Source organism: Sesamum indicum, linkage group LG5 (genome assembly GCF_026168435.1).
Source record: "Sesamum indicum cultivar Baizhima isolate 11 linkage group LG5, ASM2616843v1, whole genome shotgun sequence".
NCBI classification, from domain to species: Eukaryota; Viridiplantae; Streptophyta; class Magnoliopsida; order Lamiales; family Pedaliaceae; genus Sesamum; species Sesamum indicum.
Window position 1 is genome coordinate 1,145,341 of NC_142661.1, and position 23,780 is coordinate 1,169,120.

Sequence of the window (23,780 nt, forward strand, 5' to 3'; positions counted from 1 at the left end):
TATAAAGATGGACAAGAAAACCCTTAACTATTAGTAATATGATATATTCACTTTAATGCCCTCTACAGTTAAATATATAAATCAATTTGACTTCAAGTTTTATTCATTTATGATGTTAATAAATTAATATTGGATCAGTCACATATCAATAAGATCAATATTAGTACTTTTAAATTAAAATAAGTTTATAAATTTGTGTTTGTGCATTACACGAGATATAATTTTAATAACAAAAATATTACAAGTGACCGTTGAGCCTATTGTTTTAGCACCCAAATGCAAAGTAGTAATTTTGGAGTTAATGAGGTGATTTTTTCTTTTTGTCTTTCCATGTAGTAATTCTATTTTACCCATTGAACTAACCTTAGATCGAACACGTTAGCCTGTCAATTAGTGTGCAGTATCTATACCTAAATCCAAACCCATACCCTTTTGATAGTTATGGCCCATATCTGTACCTAATATTTTTACATTAGATCCAAATTTGAATATATATCTATTGTAATAATTTTTTTGGATTTGGGTAAAGCCTATACGCTAAAATACTTGTAAAAGTAAAATTTAATATGAAAAAATGCATCTTTATTCGTTAATTTAAAATTAGTGAATTTGTAAACTTTTGCTAATTATCAATATGACTATCTATACACTCAAATTTAAAATAATTATTTTATACTTAATTATATTAATTTCTAAACATTATAGTTGAATAAACTTCTCAAATTGATTGATATATTTAATAATAGAGGGTATTAATATGAATATATCATATTATTAATAGGCAATGGTATTTTTATAAATTTTATTTAATTTAAAGAATTATCCAACGATGGTGGGGGGGGGGGGGGGTGTATGAAGGTTTATTTAGTTTAGGGAGGGTAATTAACGAGGGTAACATACTTTGGGGGTGCAAAATGTATTTAGGTGAAATTTCTGACTTTTGTGTATACAAGAGGGGGTTCGAAATTGATTTTTTTTTTTTTTTTTTGGGTTGGGGGAGCTTGCAATTTATAGGTGGTATCTCAACATGTTGGATAAGATCGAATTCTCCACGAACAGGTGGGAGGGATATCTCCTAGACGCTAGAGCCTCTTGATTTGGATTCCCAGGGAGGTTGGTGGGGGGATATTGTCCTCATGCTAGGTTTCTCGAGTTGGAGGTTTCATTAGGGATAAAGATGCCTTCAACCCTTTATACAGCCGCCACGTGTCTCTACATGAGCAGTTAGTGTTTAACCAGTCTTGTGGGCCCTACTGATATGGGTTGAAGAGTCCTACGTGGATGTCATCTGGGTTGTCTATGATTGCCACGTGGTATGGATCTAATTATGCTTGGGCCTCCACTTTAGCTAGGGGATCTCAGGCTCCTAGGCATCTCTAGAGATTTGCAGGGCCTTTTTAGATTTCATACGGGTCTCTTTGAGCTAATTTATTTTCTAGGAGCATCTTTTGCTCAACTCCCTGAGGGCGTCCGAGGCTTTTACTCAAACTAGATTTCCAGCCCCTTCAAGATATCTTGGGCCTTGGTCCCTCAGGATTTCGTTTTTCCTTCTGGGCCGCTTGAATTTTTTTAGACCGACCTATTTTCATGTATATCAGTAGTAATTAGATATAATTTTAAAAAATATCCACGTAATTTATCTTGAAAGGTGAGCAATGCTCACACCCTAATCTATGCTAGGTAAGTAGGTCAAAAGATTCCTTACAGGCCAAGCACATATAAATAATGCTGATTTCAGGCTATCTTGTTGTTTTTGTTAAACATTAATGAAGAGAAGCAGGGGCCAACCCCTATCCCTATCTCTCCACCAACAAATATGACCTCCCAATTTTCGTCTCAACTATTCATTCAAGCCACTCGTCTTTGGTACGCCTTGCCGACCCACCCCTCCCTGCCCAACTAATTCCAAATTGCAGCATTCAATTCTCCAACCCCAACCAACCCTACTGCAAGTGCCTCTCCACATTTAAAAGTGTATTATTTTATTCATTATTTATGAACACAGTTTAAATATTTATGACAAATCAATATTATCAGTCACGATCTAATTAATTAATTTCGATTATGAATGACAACGGGGCTATTTCGGACATGGGTTCTATCTTCCTCAATTTTGGTTGGACCATAACCCAGCCTGATTTTAATTTTGGAGTTCGTTTGGTTCAAGTGAAAAAAAAAAGAAAGTGGAAGAGGAGGAAAAATGGAAGGGAAAGAATAATAGTTTTCCTTCAAGTTGTTTGGTATGATTGGAATTCAAGTAAATTTCAAATACTTTCCCTTATTTGGTACGAGGAAAACAGATTGAGAAGAAAAATACTAATTTTTGTAATTTTATTGAATAATCCTTCTATTCATTTTGTATTAAAATAAATAAATTAATATTATACTAATATAATTTTAGTATATCAAAAATTTAAAAACCTTATTAATAAAATTATTTATTGATAAATAAAAATATTTTTATTAATAAAACTATTTATCAAATTGAGTATTGTTCATTTATTCTAAATTGCTTAGTTTAAATAAAATAAAAATATTAACAAGATTGTTTACTTCGATCTAGTAGCTTTCCAGCGATTTTATGTCCGATATTATCAGCGGAAAAGAGAAATATATATGGGTAATAGAGTAAATAAAAATAAAAACTTGTACTTTTTTTATCTTTTTGACCTTATACTTCCACTTTTTTCTCGCAATTTTGAAAAAAAAAATAACAATAATAAATTGGACTCCAGAGGAGTTTTATATAAATTGAGTTTTTACTTAACCCACATCTCATCTCCCCTAACCAAACACCAAATTATCTCTTATACATTCATTTTTACTTCCATTTCTCTTATAACTTTTTGCTCCAACCAAACACACTTTAGACTTATCTTTTGAACCGCTTCGGCTCTGGAGTCAGTGGGTTTAACTTGTAACTTCGGGTTAAATTATTTTCTTTTATTTATTAATATAATCTTTTTAATAAACAAGATTATTTTATATAGATATTACTACATTGAAAATATGATTTATATTACAAATATATATATTCAATAAAAATAAAATATTTGTAAATATTATCTGGCCAGATGGGTCCTGGACAAGACAGAAGTCTATCCAGAATACGGTCAAGTCTGTAAAATCAAAACACATCGAGAAACCCGAACCCCATAAATTAGACCAAAATCCACTTCCTTGTCATCCATAATATTTCATCATGATTAATCAATTTTTTCATGATTTTAACTAATGTCGAAATATTTGTCTTAGTTCAAAATGATCAGTACTTTATCTTATATTTCAATTTATGTATACATCTTAATTATACAAAAACAAAAACATTTCTATTAAATACTACACAAGCTACATAAATTTTAGGGATAATTACACTTACACCTCTTAATCTGTATATAATTTATTTATACAAACCATTCATATCTTTTTAAAAATTACACATATACCACTAGAGATATCAATATTATTTACACAAACCATCCATATTTTTTTGAAAAGATACATATACATGTCCTACACACGTTAACATTATTATATAAATTATTCCTGGATTTGGCTTTCAAGGGTGGTTCTATAATTACATAAAACATAAAAGTGATTTGTGTAAATAGACCATATAAGCTAGGGGCGTAATTATCACCATATATACACGTAATGTTTTTGCACACGAAGGAGCAGGACACTCAAACAACAACCCAAAAAAAAAAAAAACAAAATAAAAATCCCATCAATTTAAAAATATATGATTCGATCAAATCGCGTGCGTTTGGCTATGACTTGTAGAAAATGATGGAGACAAATAAAGGGTGTCTTAAATCTAAAAATAGCAAATTGTTGGTATTATTTGTTAACTTCCACATCTATATAAGTGGGCTCACTGCACTCTGAATAAAATGCTTTAATTTCATCACTCTTTCTTGCATTCAAGAGATGCAAAAGCCTTAGCTTTTCCCAGTACTACTACTACATCACTTTTCTCTTCATCACATATATATTGTCCGAATTCTTACAAACATACATACAAATATCCTTCTTTCTTCACTGTTTACAACTGAAGATTATAGCTGGCTATGGCTGCTCCCTTGTATGCTTGGCCATGGGAGTTCTTGGGGTGTTACAAGGTACGTTAGATTACAATACGTCGACATACGTATTATTTTTGAATCATCAATTAATACTATGATGTCTGAAGAGGGTTTCTTGTTTTTACGACAGTATGGTATTTATGGGATTTTTCTTGCCAAAGGGATGTATTCGATGTATCAAGAAGAGATCACGAAAGAACGATGGTGCCTTCATATATTTGTTCTATGTATGCTTAGGCTCGCGATGTATCAGGCATGGACTTCTTACAGCAACATGCTCTTTCTTACACGAAATCGCATCATCGTCAAGAAAGGAGTTGATTTTAAGCAGATTGATAAGGAATGGCATTGGTAAATATTGATTTTTTTTCATTTGATTTCTACTTTATATCGTAATTTATTTATTTATTTATTTTTGGTTGAATGTAGGGATAATTTTATTTTGCTTCAAGGAATAGTGGCATTTTCGGTATTGTACATGTTTCCGACCTTTGAAACTCTTCCTCTGTGGAACAAAAAGGGCATCACAGCAGCAATACTTCTTCATGTTGCAATCTCAGAGCCACTGTTCTACAGCACACACAAATGCTTCCATGGAAGTTACCTTTTTACCTATTACCATTCCCTACACCACTCATCAGCTGTTCCACAGGCCTTCACAGGTGAAAATCTTGCAAAATTTTAAGGTTTCAGTTGTTGATATATACTCAATTTAAGGTATAGATAGAATTGTCTTCGGGCACACACACAAACACACACACATATATATATATATATATATTCATGTTTGATCCATTTAATTGCAGCTGGACATGCTACATTCTTGGAACATCTTTTGTTGACGGTCGTGATTGGAGTACCGATCATGGGCTCGTTCTTGATCGGACATGGATCTTTGATGTTGATCTATGGATATGTTTTGATCTTCGATTTGCTCAGATGTTTAGGCCATTCCAATGTGGAAATTGTCCCGTATCAGATATTCGACGCCATCCCATTTCTCAGATATATACTCTACACACCAACGTAAGTCCTATATATATATACATATATATTATCATTTTCATACCAAAACATTTCAAGTTTGAACATCATAAATCTTCCTTATATGTCTGGGTGGCCTAGTTCTCTTATGTGAATTTCAGGAAAAAAAGACTGGAACTGTCCAAATTTAAGATTATAGGATCAACTTGTCAAAATCAAATCTTGCAAGAGGAAAAATACCACCTCTAAATTACAGAACTAAAATTATATTTTTTGTGTCAATGTTTAATGTTTCAAAGATTAATATATGTTATTTCTTGATGTATTACCGTCGACCTTTTTCATTCGGACAAGTGGGTTGACGATTAAATATTAATATCTTTGCTGTCATTTTCACCCACAACATTTAGTAGTATTTCTCTTTTTTTTTTTTGCGTAGTAGTAAATTTCATTAATTAAAACGAATATTGTACAACAATATTATAATTTAGTAGTATTATTACCGTTGAATATAGTAAATATGTGCAGTTGGAGTTGTCCATGACATGAATTTTGAGACTATTCTCAATAAGAAACTAAAGAAAAGGGTAAAATGCTCTTTTGGTCCCATTTGTCATGGCTAAAAGCCGTTGTAAAAATATATGAGCCATAGTAAAAATAATTTTCATAATGGATAATCTAAATTTTTGTTTAATCATAGTGAATAATAATTATTTATTATAATTTTAGTCGGTAGTCACTAAAATTACAGCAAATTGTAAATTTTGTTTGGGCGATGGCAGCAATAATGGCTGTTTGTTTAGTGCATCCTTAAGTTTATGTAAAATGGTTTAGTTCTGATTCATTTCTATGGTATGTATGTTGGCATTTGCAGATACCACAGCCTCCATCATGCTGAGATGGGCACCAATTACTGCCTTTTCATGCCTCTTTTTGATGCACTCGGGAACACATTGAACAGGAAATCATGGGAAATGCACAAGAAAAACTGGCTGGATTCAGGTCTGTAAGTTTAAAAACACTACTGAAAATATTACACAGTACTGTACATTAGTTTGTTTGTCATGTGATTGATATTCGCAAAAGTCTACATAGAATATTTTGTCAGAAAATAGACTGATGATTATTGTCAACGTTTTGATTGATTACATCGCTGTAGGGGGCATAAAGAAGATTATTAATGATAAAAAAAAAATAGCAGTATTAATAATATTGTGACTAATTATTTGTAAGTTTCTGAACAATGATTTATTTTATAAAAGTTGTCGTTAGTAAGCTATAAAAACAAATTGTATAATGCTGAATGAAAAATTGTAATTATGGGGTGACAATTTTAGTCCTACAAATCCATTTTGGTAACTTTGTCTTTTTTCTTTAAATATTTCGTACATTCAAGACAAAAATGAACCGAATTTTTGTAAAATAGTCATAAAAGTGCACCGATTAAACTGGTCACATGTACTTTTTCCCGTCATTTTAGCAAATTTTGACTAATTTTGTCCTGAATATGTGAAATATTTAAACTTACAGGACAAAATTACCGACATATAATCATATATAAATAAAAGTGTCACTCCATACTTAGAATTAAAATTGCAATTTTCCCATCAATTTTACATAATTATCACAAATATCATGTATATAAGTACTAAAGTGTTAACTCTCTGACATTCTTGAAAATGCAGGTAAGAACGGGAGAGCTCCGGACTTCGTGTTCCTAGCCCACGGAGTGGACCTGTCCTCGGCTATGCATGCGCCGTTTCTGAACAGATCAGCCGCGTCCTTACCCTACTACACAAGAATTTACTTGTTACCCTTTCTGCCGGTAACTTTTGTGGTGATGCTACTGATGTGGGCGAAGTCCAAGACTTTCCTCAACTCATTCTACAACCTTCGTGGTCGCCTACACCAGACGTGGGTTGTTCCTCGTTTCGGTTTTCAGGTCTGTAACTGCGATAATATTTTGGTCTTAACTATGAATGAAAACTTAGGTTGTCTTCACCACCCGTAAGAAAATGCCTCAATAGCTGTAAAAAATTTCGATTTTAAAATTATCAACGAGCTAATCAGTAAGTAGCATTTTCGTTACTAATTACATCATTCAGTATGTATTTACTTGTTAATAACCTCGACGTTGATTTTCTTTTGTAGTAATTGAACTATGTTCTTGTAGTGAACTATAACTTGCATTCAGTCAGTGATATTTGTTTATGCTTGTTTTGCAGTATTTCTTGCCATTTGCTGCAAAAGGGATCAATAAGCGCATAGAAGAGGCTATTCTTAGAGCTAATAGGCTTGGAGTTAAGGTTATCAGCCTTGCTGCTCTAAATAAGGTTGCTCTCTCTGCTCCTCTCTCTTGAATTCATATGTGTTTTTATAGTTCTTGGAAACTCAGCATTGATCTATCGATGTTTCCCACACGTGCATACGAAACTGTCAAATGATGTTTTCCAATTTATAATACAAGATTCAGACTCTGCATTAACATGGATGGATAAAGGATAAGATTGGGAAAAATACAGTTTCGATCCTGTAATTATATGGATGACAATTTTCATCATGTTCGAATATGGAGCAATTAGGCCATGTAATTTAAAAAAAATATGGCACATTATGTACAAAATCTAGGGGAAATTGTGAATTTGGCTAGAATTCAGCATATGTGCCTTGTGTGAGGCGACCCAAATTCTAGACTGGTTTACATATTCTACTGAATTTTGTTGGGAAGACGTAAATTTTCGTCCTATAACTTTGGTCTGAATTTATTTTGATCCTTTATTTTTGGTAATATTAGATTTAATCTTTAATCTGTCAATTTCGTGTAGATTCAGTCCTTTAGCTTAATTTATGACATTTTTGCTCTTTTGATGATAAAGTTTAATAGTCCATCATTATGCTCTAAGTGTAATATAAACAAATATTTTTTCAATAAACCTAGACTTTTATATCATTATAGGCGAACATTAGCTACGAGATGCAAAATGAATGGATATATATGAACTAAAATTGTTCTTGAAAAAGTTGTGAAGGGGTAAAATTGTCCGAAATTGGATCAAAGGACTAAAACTAGACAATTTTGAAAGTTAACGGACTAAAACTAAAATGGGTAAATTCAAAAGACTAAAATTTATAGCAGATAAACTTAAAGTACTAAACAAACAATTTTCCAATTTTGTTCTTAATGTGTTAATTTTTTCAAATTGCAGAGCATAATTGTCAAATTGAACTTCAGCAAAAGGAAAAATTGCATTTTTGGTCTCATATGTTAGGACCTTTTTCAATTTAGTCTCATTTGTTATGATTTTCTCACATTGAATCCAAATTGTTCTCTATTTTAGTCCTTGCATGCATTTTCTATATATCTAATAATAAACTGTAAATGTATGAAAATGGAACAATTTTGTTAATTACTGGCAGAAAATGCACATTATGACTAAAATTGAGAGAATTTTCAACTTGTGGAATTCAATATGAGTAGTATACTAACTTTGTCATGAATCTCGTTTTTCAGAATGAGGCGTTGAATGGAGGCGGGACACTCTTCGTGAACAAACATCCAAACCTTAAGGTTCGAGTGGTACATGGTAATACCTTAACAGCGGCCGTTATTCTGAACGATATTCCTAAGGATGTGTCCGAGGTTTTTCTAACCGGAGCGACTTCAAAACTTGGACGGGCTATCGCTCTTTATCTTTGCAGGAAAAGAGTTCGAGTTTTGGTAAGTGAATTGCATGCATAATTGCTTTTGTATATATCCTATTGGAAAATTCTTTTTCGGACCAAATTTAACCAAATCAAAATAATCATAAAGTAAGTGTATCACATTTGCTATGTGATTGGTCATGTTCCCTGAACTGTACACCAATCATACAACAAGTGTATTGCTTTTGCCATATGATTGGTTCAAGTTCGATCGAGTCAATTTCGGACTAGAATTTTCGATATTATTTGCTACTTCTGTGTTATTGGTGGGATTGCCTGAATGTAATACATCATATATGTTACCGAACGTGCAGATGCTAACTTTATCGACTGAAAGATTTAGAAAGATTCAGACAGAAGCACCAGCTGATTGCCAGAAGTACCTAGTCCAGGTGACTAAGTACCAGGCAGCGCAAAACTGTAAGGTGTGTCACTTATTTCTCAATGTAGTATTCCACATTCATGATTTTTATCTTGACATGATACTATGTTTATGGAAAATTCAAGTCCAAATGTATGGCAGATTTGAAACAAAATAATATACGTAATAAGATGGATTTCACTTGTCATGTGATTTGTATACAATTTATATTGAAAAATTGATTACTTGACATATATATATAATTCGTTGGGGCCAAAATTACACTTTTAATTCCATATGTAGGAGGTTGAACACCTTTAATCTTTTGTTTTATGAAATTTTGAAATGGTCTGAAAATTGAAAAGAACTTGACACATTTAGTCCTTTGCTTTGCAGAATTTTCAAAATGATTATAGAATTGAGAAAACTAGACACATTAAACCCAAGTCCAAGTTTCTATTAAAAAATAGAAGGCAATGACACATGCAATGCGCATGTAAGTTAGATTGGCTGCTCACGCAGCTGATGCATACGACGCACGTTGCATGTGTCTTTGCCGTCTATTTTTCACGAAAATTTGGACGTGGGACTAAATATGTCCAAAGTGTTTGGTTTTGGAGATGGCCCAAAACATATCCATGTTTGGCTTTTTGATTAGTTTTTGAGTGTTTTGGAACAGTGTTATGATTTGAAAATACTACTTTAATCCACTCACAACTAAATAAATTATATACATACTCATACACATATATAAATATATATAAAAGAGACATGATTTGATAATGAACAATACTTTTTGTCTCTCACCAACCAACATCAAACATATCATACTTATTTTATATTATCTCCAAAAACAAATCCAAATATACACACTATCTCTAATACATACTTATTTATCTTTGTTTTTATTTCTCTATCTCCACATAGTACACCAAAATAAGTTAAAAATGAAACCAAACATAGTGGTCGAGTTTTTCTAATTTTGAAAGCATTTTGAAAATACTGTAAATCACATAATTAAATATGTTGAATTATTTTAATTTTGGAAAAATTTTAAAAATCTCGTAAAACAAAGGACTAAAAGACTTGACTCCTCTATCCTATGGTATTAAAAAGTATAATTTGTCTATTGGTTGAATTTGATCAAACTTGGTTTAGAAAAAAATCTTTGATGAATATTATTAAATCCATATTTGCAAAAAAATTTCTCAACATATACAAAAACATGATTCAATCATGGTCGGTTTATTGCAGACTTGGATAGTAGGAAAATGGATAACACCAAGAGAGCAAAACTTCGCCCCAGCTGGAACTCATTTTCATCAGTTTGTGGTTCCACCTATACTGCAATTTAGAAGAGACTGCACCTACGGTGACCTTGCAGCCATGAAACTGCCCGAAGATGTGGAGGGGCTTGGATGTTGCGAAGTAAACCCTCTTACTACATTCTCTTTTCTTGACCAAACAAACGTACCTAGTACAAATCGACCAAACTTAGGACATGCATTAACCTCTGCTTTCTTGATCTTGTTTCGTTCTCTCAACGCTTGCAGTACACGATGGAGAGAGGCGTCGTCCATGCTTGCCATGCAGGCGGAGTTGTTCATGCGTTGGAAGGATGGAGCCATCATGAAGTTGGAGCGATAGACGTCGACCGGATCGATTTAGTGTGGAAAGCTGCATTGAAGAATGGTTTGAAGCCAGTCTCGAGTATCAGGTGAAATTCTTACACAAGTGTTAGAAAACATTGGAACAAAAATTTTATAACGAAATGAAGTTACATGAGGAGAGGTGAAATGTGTAATGCATGTTAGAATAGTACACAATTCATTGGAACTAAATCTTACAGTATGAATTAATGGTTCTGTTTATTTTGTAATGATTTTTAGTATGTATGTAATGCAGCTTCATTTGCTTTGTAATAAGTATTTCTATGTTGTATAAGAATAAGACCAAATTGTATCTTTCATCTTGTACTTCTTCCTCAAATATATCCATGTTTTTGAATCAATAAATGCATTATTACAACATTTATTATGTAATAAATTAATATCTCTAAATCAACCAACAATTTAAAAAAAATAAACAAATGACATGCCAATAACTTGAAAACAAACAAACAAATAATATTCCACTGTTAAAAGGTAGACTAAAAATCTATATATTCATAGAACCTGAACTTACAATCTCTTGATTGTGAAACCTCAACAAATTAAAGGGGTTGAAATTTCAGATCTGAATTAAAGGGGTTGACCCAACTATTGCTCTGACGAATTTCAGATCGTAATGTTTTATTTTTTTTAATTTTGCTCGAGATTACTTGTCGATTTTGCTTAAATTCGCCAAAGTTGCTAGGGGAATTAATCTGGGATTGCACACTTATTCAACATCTTCCATACTCTTGACATTCTGATAAAATTGTATTTTTAGTTTTATAAGAATTACAGTGGCATTTTCAGACAATCAATTACGAGGATGTCAATTTTAAACTCGTAATTGTTTACGAGATTTTAGTCCAAATCATCATAACATAAAAAATTCGGAGGATAACTTGATGTCACGAAAATGTGATAATTAAATTGGAGATTTTGTCCAATTAAACGTTGAATCAGCAGGTCAGATGACATATAAACCTTCAATAATATTATTGTCTCAAAAAAATATTTTTTAATATATTTTGAAAATATTAAATCGGGTCACCAGATCCTAGGCAGGTTGCGTCGGGGTCCAAGATTTTTTTGACAAACACGCCCCATGCCCAACCCATTGTCTATGTTAAAATATGGATAAACTGTATCTACACTCCCTAAATTAGATTTCATTATACAAATATTTATACTATTTACAAAATTATAAGTACATCTCTTGAAAGTTGATGTAATTTATCGCATTCGGTGTACGTACTTGTAAGTTTTTTGTTCATGAACTGTGCCGATATAAAAGTTATAATTCTGATACTACAGAGTGTATTTATAATTTTACAAACAAATATGGAGTGTTTGTATAATTAATCATGATCTTAGGAGGTGCCCATGTGACTGTCCCTTTAAATCTTATTCATAAGCTTTTATATTGTAACACACAAAATAAATTTATACATATAGAAACTGCGTATCACGACAACTAACTGACGAGCCCTAGGACCTCGTTTGGTAGGTTTTAATGTCATGGGTAGATAATTCCACATAGTGGCGTATTTACTAGCAAAATGGGCAGCCCGTTATAGCTGGGGATGACGAGGAATTTTTGCTCCAAGATAAACCTTACTTGCCTTAACAGAAATGCAAAAAGTTGAAAAGGGAAGGCAAATTTTGAAGGATTCAAGGGAACCGAGAAAAAGTGGCAAGAAAATGACAAAAGTTGATGTATGACAAGACAATCAATTTTGTCTTATACTGGAGGAATGAAGTAATGTTTCAATACTATGAACCAAGTTGTCTTAAGTTAGTAAACACACATGAGAAATAGTCATAAATATAATCAAAAGAAATTTTGAACAAGTAAATGACTTACCAACCAGTTATTCACCACCAAACCCACAAGACAAGTATATTATGTTTGGATTTGTGTTTTAGTTGTTTTGTTTTGTATTTTGGAAATAGAGAGAGAAAAATAGAGTAAGTGAGTGTGTGTTGAAAATAGATAATATGTTTGGATTTTTGTTTTGAAAAAATTTAAAATATTTTAAAATAAGTGGTGTAGGTTTGATGTTGGAATTTGGGAGACAAAAATTACTGTTCATTGTCAAATCATATATTTTTATATATAAATATATATATATATAAATATTTTATGTTTAATGTTGTACTTTTGGAAGACAAAAATTACTGTTTATTGTCAAATCATGTCTGTTTTATGTTATGTATATATATAAATGTAAATATATATTATATATAGAAAGTTGAAAAACAGAAAAACACGCAGATAAGGTGTAAAAATACAAAAACAAACATTGAGTGTGTTTTATCTTGTATCGGGAAATGCGAAAACACAAAACCAAACAAAGCCGTAAATTTTGCATTTTCGCATTTTTGCAAAAGCTTCAATCATGTGCCCATCTCAATCACATTTCTTCTACCAGAGATATATCACTTTGAAAATGAACATTGTGTTTGTAAATACAATGTTTGATGACATTGTTTGCCTAAAGATGCAAGGCAATGGACCTAATACAGGGGCAATCTGTGCAGCCTTGCTTGCTGTTAACTCAAGGTTTAGGAAGTGACTATTGTATAGCAACTGCTTTGAATGGGTTTTCCATTTGAAAGAGCACCATGCAGTGTTTTTGTAGCTCATCAAACGTCGTGACGTTGTGTGGAATCCCGATCATCGCCAACTTGTGGTTACGATGTTGTATGGCCTTCAATTGGATGGGTATATCTTTCCTGTTTAACAATAATATTAATTTAATAATAGGCTTGGTGTGCGCCTACATTTTAACAAATTACACTCTTAGACTTAGCCCCATATGTAATTTAATTTTATTTTTTTATTTTCCTTTTTCGGAAAATCTTCATCCTACCCTACTGTTGGGCCCTTGAGGCACATTGTGTCCAGCTTAAAAAATTATATGCCCAGATTCAGCTAGCCTCGCCACCTACAAAATAATTATATATGGATATCTTGTGGCTCATTTTATTTTGGGGCTCATATTATTTTGATTTCAATTGTTTGTCAAAATAAGTTAAATAAAGAGGATAAATGCATATATGGTCGCTTGGGTTGGGCTGATCAAAAAGCTTGGGCCGTTGCAGCTGCATATAATATAGAGATAATTACACACCCTTCCCCTGAAGTTTGGTGTTATTACATATAAATTTCCTGTGATTTGGAAAATTACATCTACCACCCCTGAGGTTTGCTTCCGTCTAACAAATAAGTCCCCCCATTAGATAAAATTTATTGAATTTGCTGATATTAATAAAAAAAATTGAATGGAATTGATATTTACCCTCGATTGATTGATTACTGACTTATTGCAGGTCAAACAATTTTTTTTCGATCTAAACTACCTTTATAACAGTGAAGATATACCTCATCACATGCATTAACGCGAGAAGACGTATGAGGGTAATTTGGTCATAAAAAGATTTATTTGACCTAGAATAGGTCAATAAGAAGTCAATCGGCTCTTAATATAGATTTTTTTCTAATTTTTTTGTTAATATCAATAAATTCAGTAAATTTTGACTAACGGATGGGCTTATTTGTTAGACAGAAACAAACCTCAAAGGTGCTAGATGTAATTTTCTAAATTATAGGGGATTTACATGTAATTACACTAAACTTTAGAGAAGAGTATAATTATCCCTATAATATATATATTTATATATATAAGTTTTTAAAAATATTTTATAAGATATTTGACAATATACAAGATGTTTTAAATTTTTTAATAAAATATTCAGACAACTATATATATATATATATTGATTGCAGTTCCAACATTGACATGTTCACATATAGATGGTAATTGTAATTAGGGTGTAGCGGTACGTAGTTTTAAATGTTGCAATTAATATTAATATATTTCATGCTTTGCTCTAACTTAATTTCCATCATTCTCATTGAAGCAACCCCTCTTTATATATGTGAATCACATAATTAAACGGATGGCCGACGACTAACAGATTTAGAAAAGAATGAAATTAGGGACAGTAGGCACATGTTTGCCCAAAACCTAAGATGGAGACATGAATTAAAATCATGTTGTACCAATCAAGAATCTTGGGAAGCCATGCACGTGTGTCTCATTAACTTCACGAACCCCATTAGACATGACATCTCCCTGTCCAAACATATGCTTCATCCATTCATGAATAATTCACCTATATCCATATCTACATCAATATCATCATCCCTTCTTCACTCTTCTAATTCTAATTAACTATATATATATATATATATAGAGAGAGAGAGAGAGAGAGAGAGATATGGCCATGAGGGCAATAAAGAGAGTAGGCGCCACCTTAATTAGGACCTCACATTGATTTTCAATTAATTCTCTTCCAATTCTCTCAGCTGGCATATATTCATCATGGGTAGTATATGTGCAATATGGTGGGGGTGGGGGGGGGGAGGTATTTGTTACCGACACGCCTGTTTGGAGATCTTGTTATTGTTTGGACAAAATTTGATCAAATTTAATATAAGTTCGATCCATGCACAATATTATGACTCATGCGTTGCGGGGTTTAGGAGAAATTAACGTAACAAATTTAGCAACGAATTTGTTGAGAATATATATTAAATATTGTAGATTAGCTATGAAAGTTTTACTTACTAATCAACTCTTTGCAACGCTAATTTTAATATAAAATAAGTTAGAAATCATTAGAGAGTTATAAAGAGCTTTATGTAATAACGATAACATCTGCATCGAGTCGTATCGAATCAGTTAGGATCCATCTAATTAGCTTGATATCAAACTTAACCCTGACGAAGCTCACACACCCTATTTGCTAAGGTTCTTAATGTGTCTTAATTTTTTTACGACTAATTAAAATACCTTTACATATACTTATATTTTTCTCCAAACTAATGAAATCGATCGATTCGTTCTGTTAATAATTTTCTATTTACATATATACATATTTAAAATTAATTCATTTAATCAGTTCTCATCAATTGTTTGTTTTATTTTATTCTCTTCCACTTAATCAAATTAACAAGTATAATAAGAATTAAACAAATTACAGATCATCATGTGTTTTTATTGCCAGTACTGATGGGATCCGGTGCATTAGTGTTGGTATGATCGCACCCGTTGAGATATGGGCGCTTTAACGTTTTATGAGGCAGCGGGAGGAGCATGGAGGGCGTCGAAACTTACGGACGGCCTAACTTTGCGCATGGGTGGAGTTACGCGGTGAGCAGCATATGCACGCGAAGCTCTCTTCGAGCTCCACGACGTATAATAATCATCTCGCATGGAATTTTAATGTGTAATTATTGTTAATTAATAATATATAATATAATAAAATAGTGATAATTTATGATGAATGAAATTTCAAAGTTGAAGTGATGTAAGAGAATGAAGACGATTTGATGTGGGAACCCTTAAGATTTTGAAGGACAAGATTGGATTAATTATCTCATTTATGGGATGTGTCTTCACATTGTGAAGTGGTCCATATTCAGAAGTAGATCACCAATTATTCTACGTCACTTTCATGCACAGACAGACGTCGCCCTGCACCAAGCACACGATTCACTTCCCAATATCACACATTTTTATAAACTCAATTAATGTACATGTAATGCAAACGTAACCATCAATGATGTCTTAATTTACTGATTAAAGTCGATTAAATTTCTCGTTTATATTTGAAGTTATAAATTTGAATTATTGCCAAATATGTAGATATTTATTTAATATGAGTTTATTTAATGTAAATTTATGAATAAATTACACTTTTAATGTTATAGGACAGATGGATCAATCCTTTCAATTTTTTATTTTATGAAATTTTCAAGATGATTCTAAAATTAAAAAAAATCGACGTATATAATCCTATGCTTTACGGTATATTAAGTCTCTCATGTCCAAATTTCTATCATAAAATGGACATAAAGGACACGCGTAACATGTGTATATACATGTGTATTCATCACTTGCGTGAGTAGTTGCTTAAGACGCTCTATTTTTTCACGAAAACTCGACGTGTTGAGGTTTATACAATTTTGGGACCGTTTTAAATTTGTCGAGACTAAAAGTATTGAACCATCTTGTCATGTGGAACTACAAAAATATAAGTTTGTCGTAAATTATTAATCAAATCGATGTAATTATTTAATTTATTAATAATAATGTAAGATGCATGTAATCATTGTTTTTACGAAATTAATGTAATTGCAATGAATATGATCTCAAAAAAAAATTATGAGCAAGAATTTAGGGTTCTTAATTGGTTGGATCATGGACCAAATACTTTTGGGGGGGGGGGGGGTTAAAGTAATAGGTAGGGGTGGCCTAAATCCACATAATTAGTAGCCTATGGGAACAGTGTTTGGCTTTCTTAGGACAGTGGGATGGCCCATCCATGTGTGCACATGTATGTATTCACTGCTCCTTTCTTGCACCCTACCTATATATGTATCTATCTATCATTCATTCCTCTTAAATGAGTGCGTGCGTGCTTGCTTCCTTCTTAGTTCTTTCACTTCACACCCTGTTTTCATCACGCACACACCCGCATGTTTCTCTGTGTGCATGCTTATATTTATATATGTATATGTATATACACACACACATACTTATGTGTGTGTGTGTGTAATATTGCTCTGTCGTGTCGTCGTCGTTCAAAAGCAGCTGCTGGTCATTAATTTCGATTTTCTTTTTTCTAATTAATTACCCTTTTGCAATAATTCATTAATTTTGATTAAATTATTTTGATCGTATTTGATTCATTGTTACTGAATTTCCAACACTAAAATGAGGAATTTAAGTCATAATTAATATAGTGGTTTGAAATTAAATTTATGTCTTGTCTCTTCCTTACAACTTTGATTTTTGTTTTTTGTCTTTTTCTGGTAATGAAATGGTCGTTCTATGCTTTTCGTTGTCCATATTAAAGCATTGGTTAATTTATTATAATTAATTTATAACATACATATACATAGCAATATGTAATAAATGCAGATAACATATATGCTATTCGGAGAAATTTTTAATTCATAATGGAAATCATAAGAGGTAAGAAAATAAATAAATGAATAAAACATACAAAATTCTAAAACTAAGTATAGAGGCACAATACTTTTAGTCCATTTGGAATTTACTTTTGCAACGATAAGGATATTCGTCGTCGCATTAAAAAAATATAATATTTTATTCTGATTAATAAAAATTTATAACAAATATTAACAAAGTTCGTGAAATTGCATGCTGCTCGTCTGGAGGTGAGGGTAAAACATTAATTCGTCACAATTTATAATAACCATAATAAATATTTTCGATACAGTTAAAATTAACTATAGTGAGTTGATTAAATTGAGTCCGAAACTTATACTTTTACATATGTTTTATGATAGTATCGATTTATTACAGTTTTTAAGTCGTAATCATTTATAATTAATATAGGTAGTAATTTTTTTTATAGTTTCGGGAATTGCTAATTTCGTTTAAAGATGTTCCCAATTTGCGAGCATCACGCAACAATACACGTGACATTTTCTGGCCAAATTTGCAATTTTCAGCAGCAAACATTTTCAATATGCCATGTTTTTCTTAATTTTTGTTCTCAACTGTCAATATATTAAAAAGGTTTAAAGGCAATTTTCATATCCTAATTTCAGGTCATTCTCGTTTTAGTCACCTAAGTTACTAGGGTTCCATTTTGGTCCCGTAAAACTGAAAAAATCTCAATTTTGGTACAAATTTGATTGGAAAGTTGAGTCACTCGCTGGAAAAAATCACATGCCAGGCATGTGACTTTTTAAATTGGGGCTTGCATTGTGATTGGCTGAAAAAAGATGATGTGGTGAAGACATGACCTGAAGTTAGGGGACGAAAATTGCCTTTAAGCCTTTTATTTTCAACCAATCACAATGGAAGCCCCAATTTAAAAAGTCACATGCCTGACATGTGACTTTTTCCGAGTGACTCAACTTTCCGATCAAATTGTACCAAAATTGAGATTTTTTTAGTTTTACGGGACCAAAATGAAACCCTAGTAACTTAACTTGAGGGATTAAAACGAGAATGACCTGAAGTTAAAGGACGAAAATTACCTTTAATCCTATTAGAAATGTCACCCCCATATAGTACTTTCAAGACAAAAATTACAAATTTTTGTGCCTGAAAATATATAGTGCTACGCCAAGTAAATTTATTTTTCTATTTCAAAAAATCTATAGAAGTAAAAAATTTGATTTTATTCCCCTGCCCGCCACACGCATAGTAGTGTACCGTTTATATTAGTGGAACTCCAACACATACTAGCGATATCTAACTAGACTTTTTTGTTTTTAAATAATTACACTAATAATGATAGACTTATTTAATTACAATGTCTATATATATATATGATTATCAAAAATACATATCTAATATTTAAATATATGAAATTCGCATTCCTAAAATTCGTAAAATAGTCTACCTCTTATATATTAATCCATGTAATAATAACAAAAATAATATAAAGCAAAATTAGTGGTTACATACAAAGCACCTACCCACGTACACGTACATATAATTACGTAAAATTTGAGACACGATTGTCACAATCTCCGTACACGCAATGAACTGATGGTTTGTCAGTGGAATTATATATCTGAAATTGAGGATATCCGTGAATCTCGGGCGTTCCAAGTCCAACTGCATGGTCCCATTTTTATCAAACACCATGTGGCTATTGGAGTGAAAACTTTTTTTTTTTTTTTTATTTCATTTAATATAAACATATTATGTATGTTCAAAAAATTATTTATATAAACATATTATGTGTATAATTTTTTTTGAAGTAAAGAATATAATGTTGTTTTAATTTACGTTGTATATTGGAAGCTAGTAAACTAGATTTTTTGTCACATTTTTTTACGTTAGTTGTTTTCTAGACGGGGAAATTGCATTTTTGGTCTTCAAGATTTATACATCTTTTATCGCATTAAGGATGTGTGATTTCTCATTTTTTTTTTTTTGTGAAATGTAAGTTTTCATTCATCCAGTAATATTTACAGAGTACTCCGAGCATACCCGGAGAGATACAAAAGGACCCTAACTGAAGTTTAAAAAGCAATTAAACCGTGTGGGAAAAGTGTTAAGAGGAGCCTATACACTATGATCTTGACTGAGATAATAAGCCCCTCGGGATTGGGTTTAGCGCCTTCAAAGATGACTTCATTGCGATGTCTCCAAAGGGTGTGAACCGTGCATGCCAAAGCTAGGTGTCGCACTTTGTTATGAACTGAGGGCCGATTTTATCCTTCTTTAGCCATTTCACCACGCTGTGCAGGGTGGACATGCGTCGGTTAATCCCAAGCCATTTTCGGATATGGGACCAAACGTAGTTGCTGAACGGACACTCAAAGAAAAGGTGTTTGGCCAATTCCTTGATGTTGATGCAAAGTGAGCACAAGTCCTCCTTATTGAGGAATCCAAGTCTGTCCCTTGTAAATTACCTTTCGTTACATTTCATTTGTACTTTTATGAAAAAGACATATGCCAAGCACGTAGTCGATCATTATTTATATGACGAAAATAACTTAAAAGGTAGAGTTTTTTGTAACTTATGGGACCATTAATAAAATTAATCCCGTAATCAATAAAACTAAAAGCGCTCAACATGTGACTAAAAGTGGCCAAAGAATTAACAGTCACATGCTTAATACGTGCCTTTTTTATTGAAATACTAAAGCAATCGAAGGAAAGGACTCCAAGTGAGATTTTTGTAACTTATGGGACCATTAATGAGAATCCTGTAACCCAATGGAACGAAAAGTATACTAATCCTAAAATATGGGACGAAATTTACCCATCTGTTCGAAGGGTTCGTTAAATGAAAGTTAATTATATTTTTCGTCCTGTAACTTTAGATCATTAGCACTTTTGGTTCTGTAACTTACTCTATTTACATATTTAGTTTATTTTTTGACAAATTCAGTCCTAATCATCTCATATGCAATCCCTTTTTGGCTAATTTATCTTGTGTTGATAATTTTAGTCCTAATAACTCATAATTACGGTGTGACTAGGATCAATATTGTCAATATATGACTAAATTTATTAAAAAATGACCAAATGCAAGATGTTCAGGACTAAATTCGTCAGAAAATGGTTAAATGTGTAAATAAAGTAAGTTACAGGATCAAAGTACTAATGATACGGACAAAAAATATAATTTTACCTAAATGAAATACGAAATTACTTTATTTCGACTTATAATTATGAATCAAGTCGAATTATACTATTTTTTTTTTTATTTTTGGGAGTGGGTTAATTATATCTCGATTGAAATATTCTAAAATAAGAGATCATTAAGTAATTAATGACCTCGACAATATGATTGTAGGATTGAAACAATTAGACTATAAAGAGTAAATAACGCGTACTTTTTATAAGGTGACTGCGGGAATATATTTAAATGGAAGGATTTAAATTTAAGAAGTAAGAATTTTAAATGATTTCATATTAATTAGATTTAAAATATATTATGATGTTACTGAAAATAACTTAAATGAGAATTGAATGATTTCAAGTCATTTAAGACGTAAAATTATTCAAAACAGCACAATTAATTTATTAGGAAAAAATATTATTTTAGTCCGTTAAGTATGCCTAATTTTAATTTTAGTCCGATAATTATATCCATTTTTGTTTTGGTCTAGTAACTTACGAAATTGCTTACTTTTAGTTCTCTAACAGATTTTCGGACAATTTTACCCTATGCAACTTTTGAAAGGCAATTTTAGTCCATATGCACTCATAGGGATAAAATTGTCCGAAAATCTGCCAAAGGAATAAAAGTAAGCAATTTCGTAAGTTACTGGACCTAAACAAAAATGGACATAGTTATCGAACTAAAATTAAAATTAGACATACTTAACGGACTAAAATAATACTTTTCCCAATTTATTATTATGAATTTCAAATTTCCAACTCGAAATACATGATCGATCCAATCGAATGTGAGGTTATTTTGCTTTACCCCATCATACGATCGATGAACATATATCCCGAGTTTGGAATTATTGCACTAATCATATACTTCTAAACAGAGGATCTTGATTAATTAAAAAAAGGATCTTAATTAATTTGGTTGCTTCAAAATTTCTACAGCAGAACATGTTGACTTAGTATACTAGTTTATTAATCTTCTCTTTTATTACATAAATAGTAAAAAGCTGACAAATAAGTAAGAAAGGGACTGTAAGAATTAATGAAAAAGTCTAACTGAGAAGAGAAATGGAGTTAGGATTAGTAAGATGGGATGATCTGAAATCGAGATGGGGTCCACGAGTGATCTGAATTAGAGGATGGGATCCACGGGCAATCCTTTGCTCGAGTTGTAAGCTAATTACGTTGATCTGAAAATAAATTAGATTTATTGGGGTGACTCCCAACTAAAATTCTCTAATTATACTAAATTCAACGCCATTTATAAGTAGAGCGGAGTCGAGAAGCTAGAACTCTTAGTATTAATTGCATACTTGTCAAATGGTTGCTCCTGGTATTTATAAGGTGTCGATATGTCCAAAAATACACTGAGCCACATGACGTCTCGATGGTTGCTCGATGTTTCCGGCATCAACTGTCGTTGAAGCGGGGCCTCAGATGGGTCGAGTTGGGTCGTGCCCGACCTGTGTCGGAAAGACTCGGATCCCTATCTTGTTTGGTAATGAATGATGTTCAAGGAGGGTTATCACCAAAGAACCCCATCATAAACTCAGTGATCCAACTAATCTTAGGAACTCTTAACAGATGTCCAAACAAGTGTCGCACGTAAGCCGAAAGGGGCACGACATACATGTAAATACACATATATATATATATATGTGTGTGTGTGTGGATCATAATTGGTACTTGGAGAAAGCTATCATTCACAGCTCAGAATGGGTATAGTAATAAAATTGCATGTGGTGAGCATGTGATCCCTTTCTCTTTCCTTCCAAAAATTGATGCCCTAAGAATATATTTTTCTTGGTGGGGCCCATTCCCCTCTTCCCCATGTTTTCCGGATCCTGCCAATTTTCCCTTTTTTCTTTCTTCTGCTGCCCAATCCTTAATCATTTGCCTTAGAATCCTAATAATCAAGTCTAAGACAAGGACGAGGAAAAGTTCTCATGTCTCAACAGTTCAAGATTAAAGGAGAATATTTCATGTATTTATACATAAATATAAAATGTATATATTTATATGTGTGTATATATATATACATCTATATTCATTTGTATAGTATTTAGAAAAATAATATTTTTCGTCTCATATCTTAATATCAGTACACTTTTCGTCCGATTAATTATGAAGTTTTCAAAAATGGTCTCATAAGTTAACGAAATTATCAATTTTAGTCATTCTGTCAGATTATGTTGGCATTTTAATAAAAAAATGCGCGCGTGGTTATTAACTCTTCGGTCTTTTGGATAACGGCCACATGACCTATCTGTGAAAATACTAAGATAATCTGATTAAAGGACTAAAAGTGATACTTTTTACTTATGAAATTATCAATGAAACTCTTGTAACTAATGAAATAAAAGATATATTGAATCTGAGATATAGAATAAATATTGCAATTATCCTTGTAATGTCAATAATCGAAACATTCAGTTCGGACAATGTTGTTCAAATATTTGAATTGTTGAATTGCTAATTACAAGTAGGGAAAAGTATTATTTTAGTCCGCAAAGTATGCCTAATTTTAATTTTAGTCTGATAACTATGTCTATTTTTATTTAGGTCCAGTAATTTACGAAATTGCTTACTTTTAGTCCTCTGGCAAATTTTCGAACAATTTTACCCCTATGCAACTTTTGAAAGGCAGTTTTAGTCCATATGCACTCATACGGATAAAATTGTCCGAAAATCTGACAGAGGACTAAAAGTAAGCAATTTTATAAGTTACTGGACTTAAAGAAAAATAGACATAGTTATCAGATTAAAATTAAAATTAGGTATATTTAATGAACTAAAATAATACTTTTCTCTT

The 23,780-nt window shown here is 32.0% G+C and overlaps 1 protein-coding gene across 1 annotated transcript; it reads left to right on the forward strand.

The window, feature by feature from the left end:
* The first annotated feature begins 3,907 nt into the window (after nt 1–3,907).
* LOC105162876 (very-long-chain aldehyde decarbonylase CER3) lies at nt 3,908–11,101 on the forward strand. The gene is made up of 11 exons (XM_011081036.3): nt 3,908–4,121; nt 4,216–4,436; nt 4,515–4,747; nt 4,892–5,111; nt 5,944–6,071; nt 6,755–7,011; nt 7,295–7,402; nt 8,581–8,787; nt 9,086–9,196; nt 10,387–10,560; nt 10,686–11,101. The coding sequence occupies exons 1-11, from the start codon at nt 4,071–4,073 to the stop codon at nt 10,851–10,853; spliced, it is 1,878 nt and encodes a 625-aa protein (XP_011079338.1). The 5' UTR covers nt 3,908–4,070; the 3' UTR covers nt 10,854–11,101.
* Nucleotides 11,102–23,780: the final 12,679 nt, after the last annotated feature.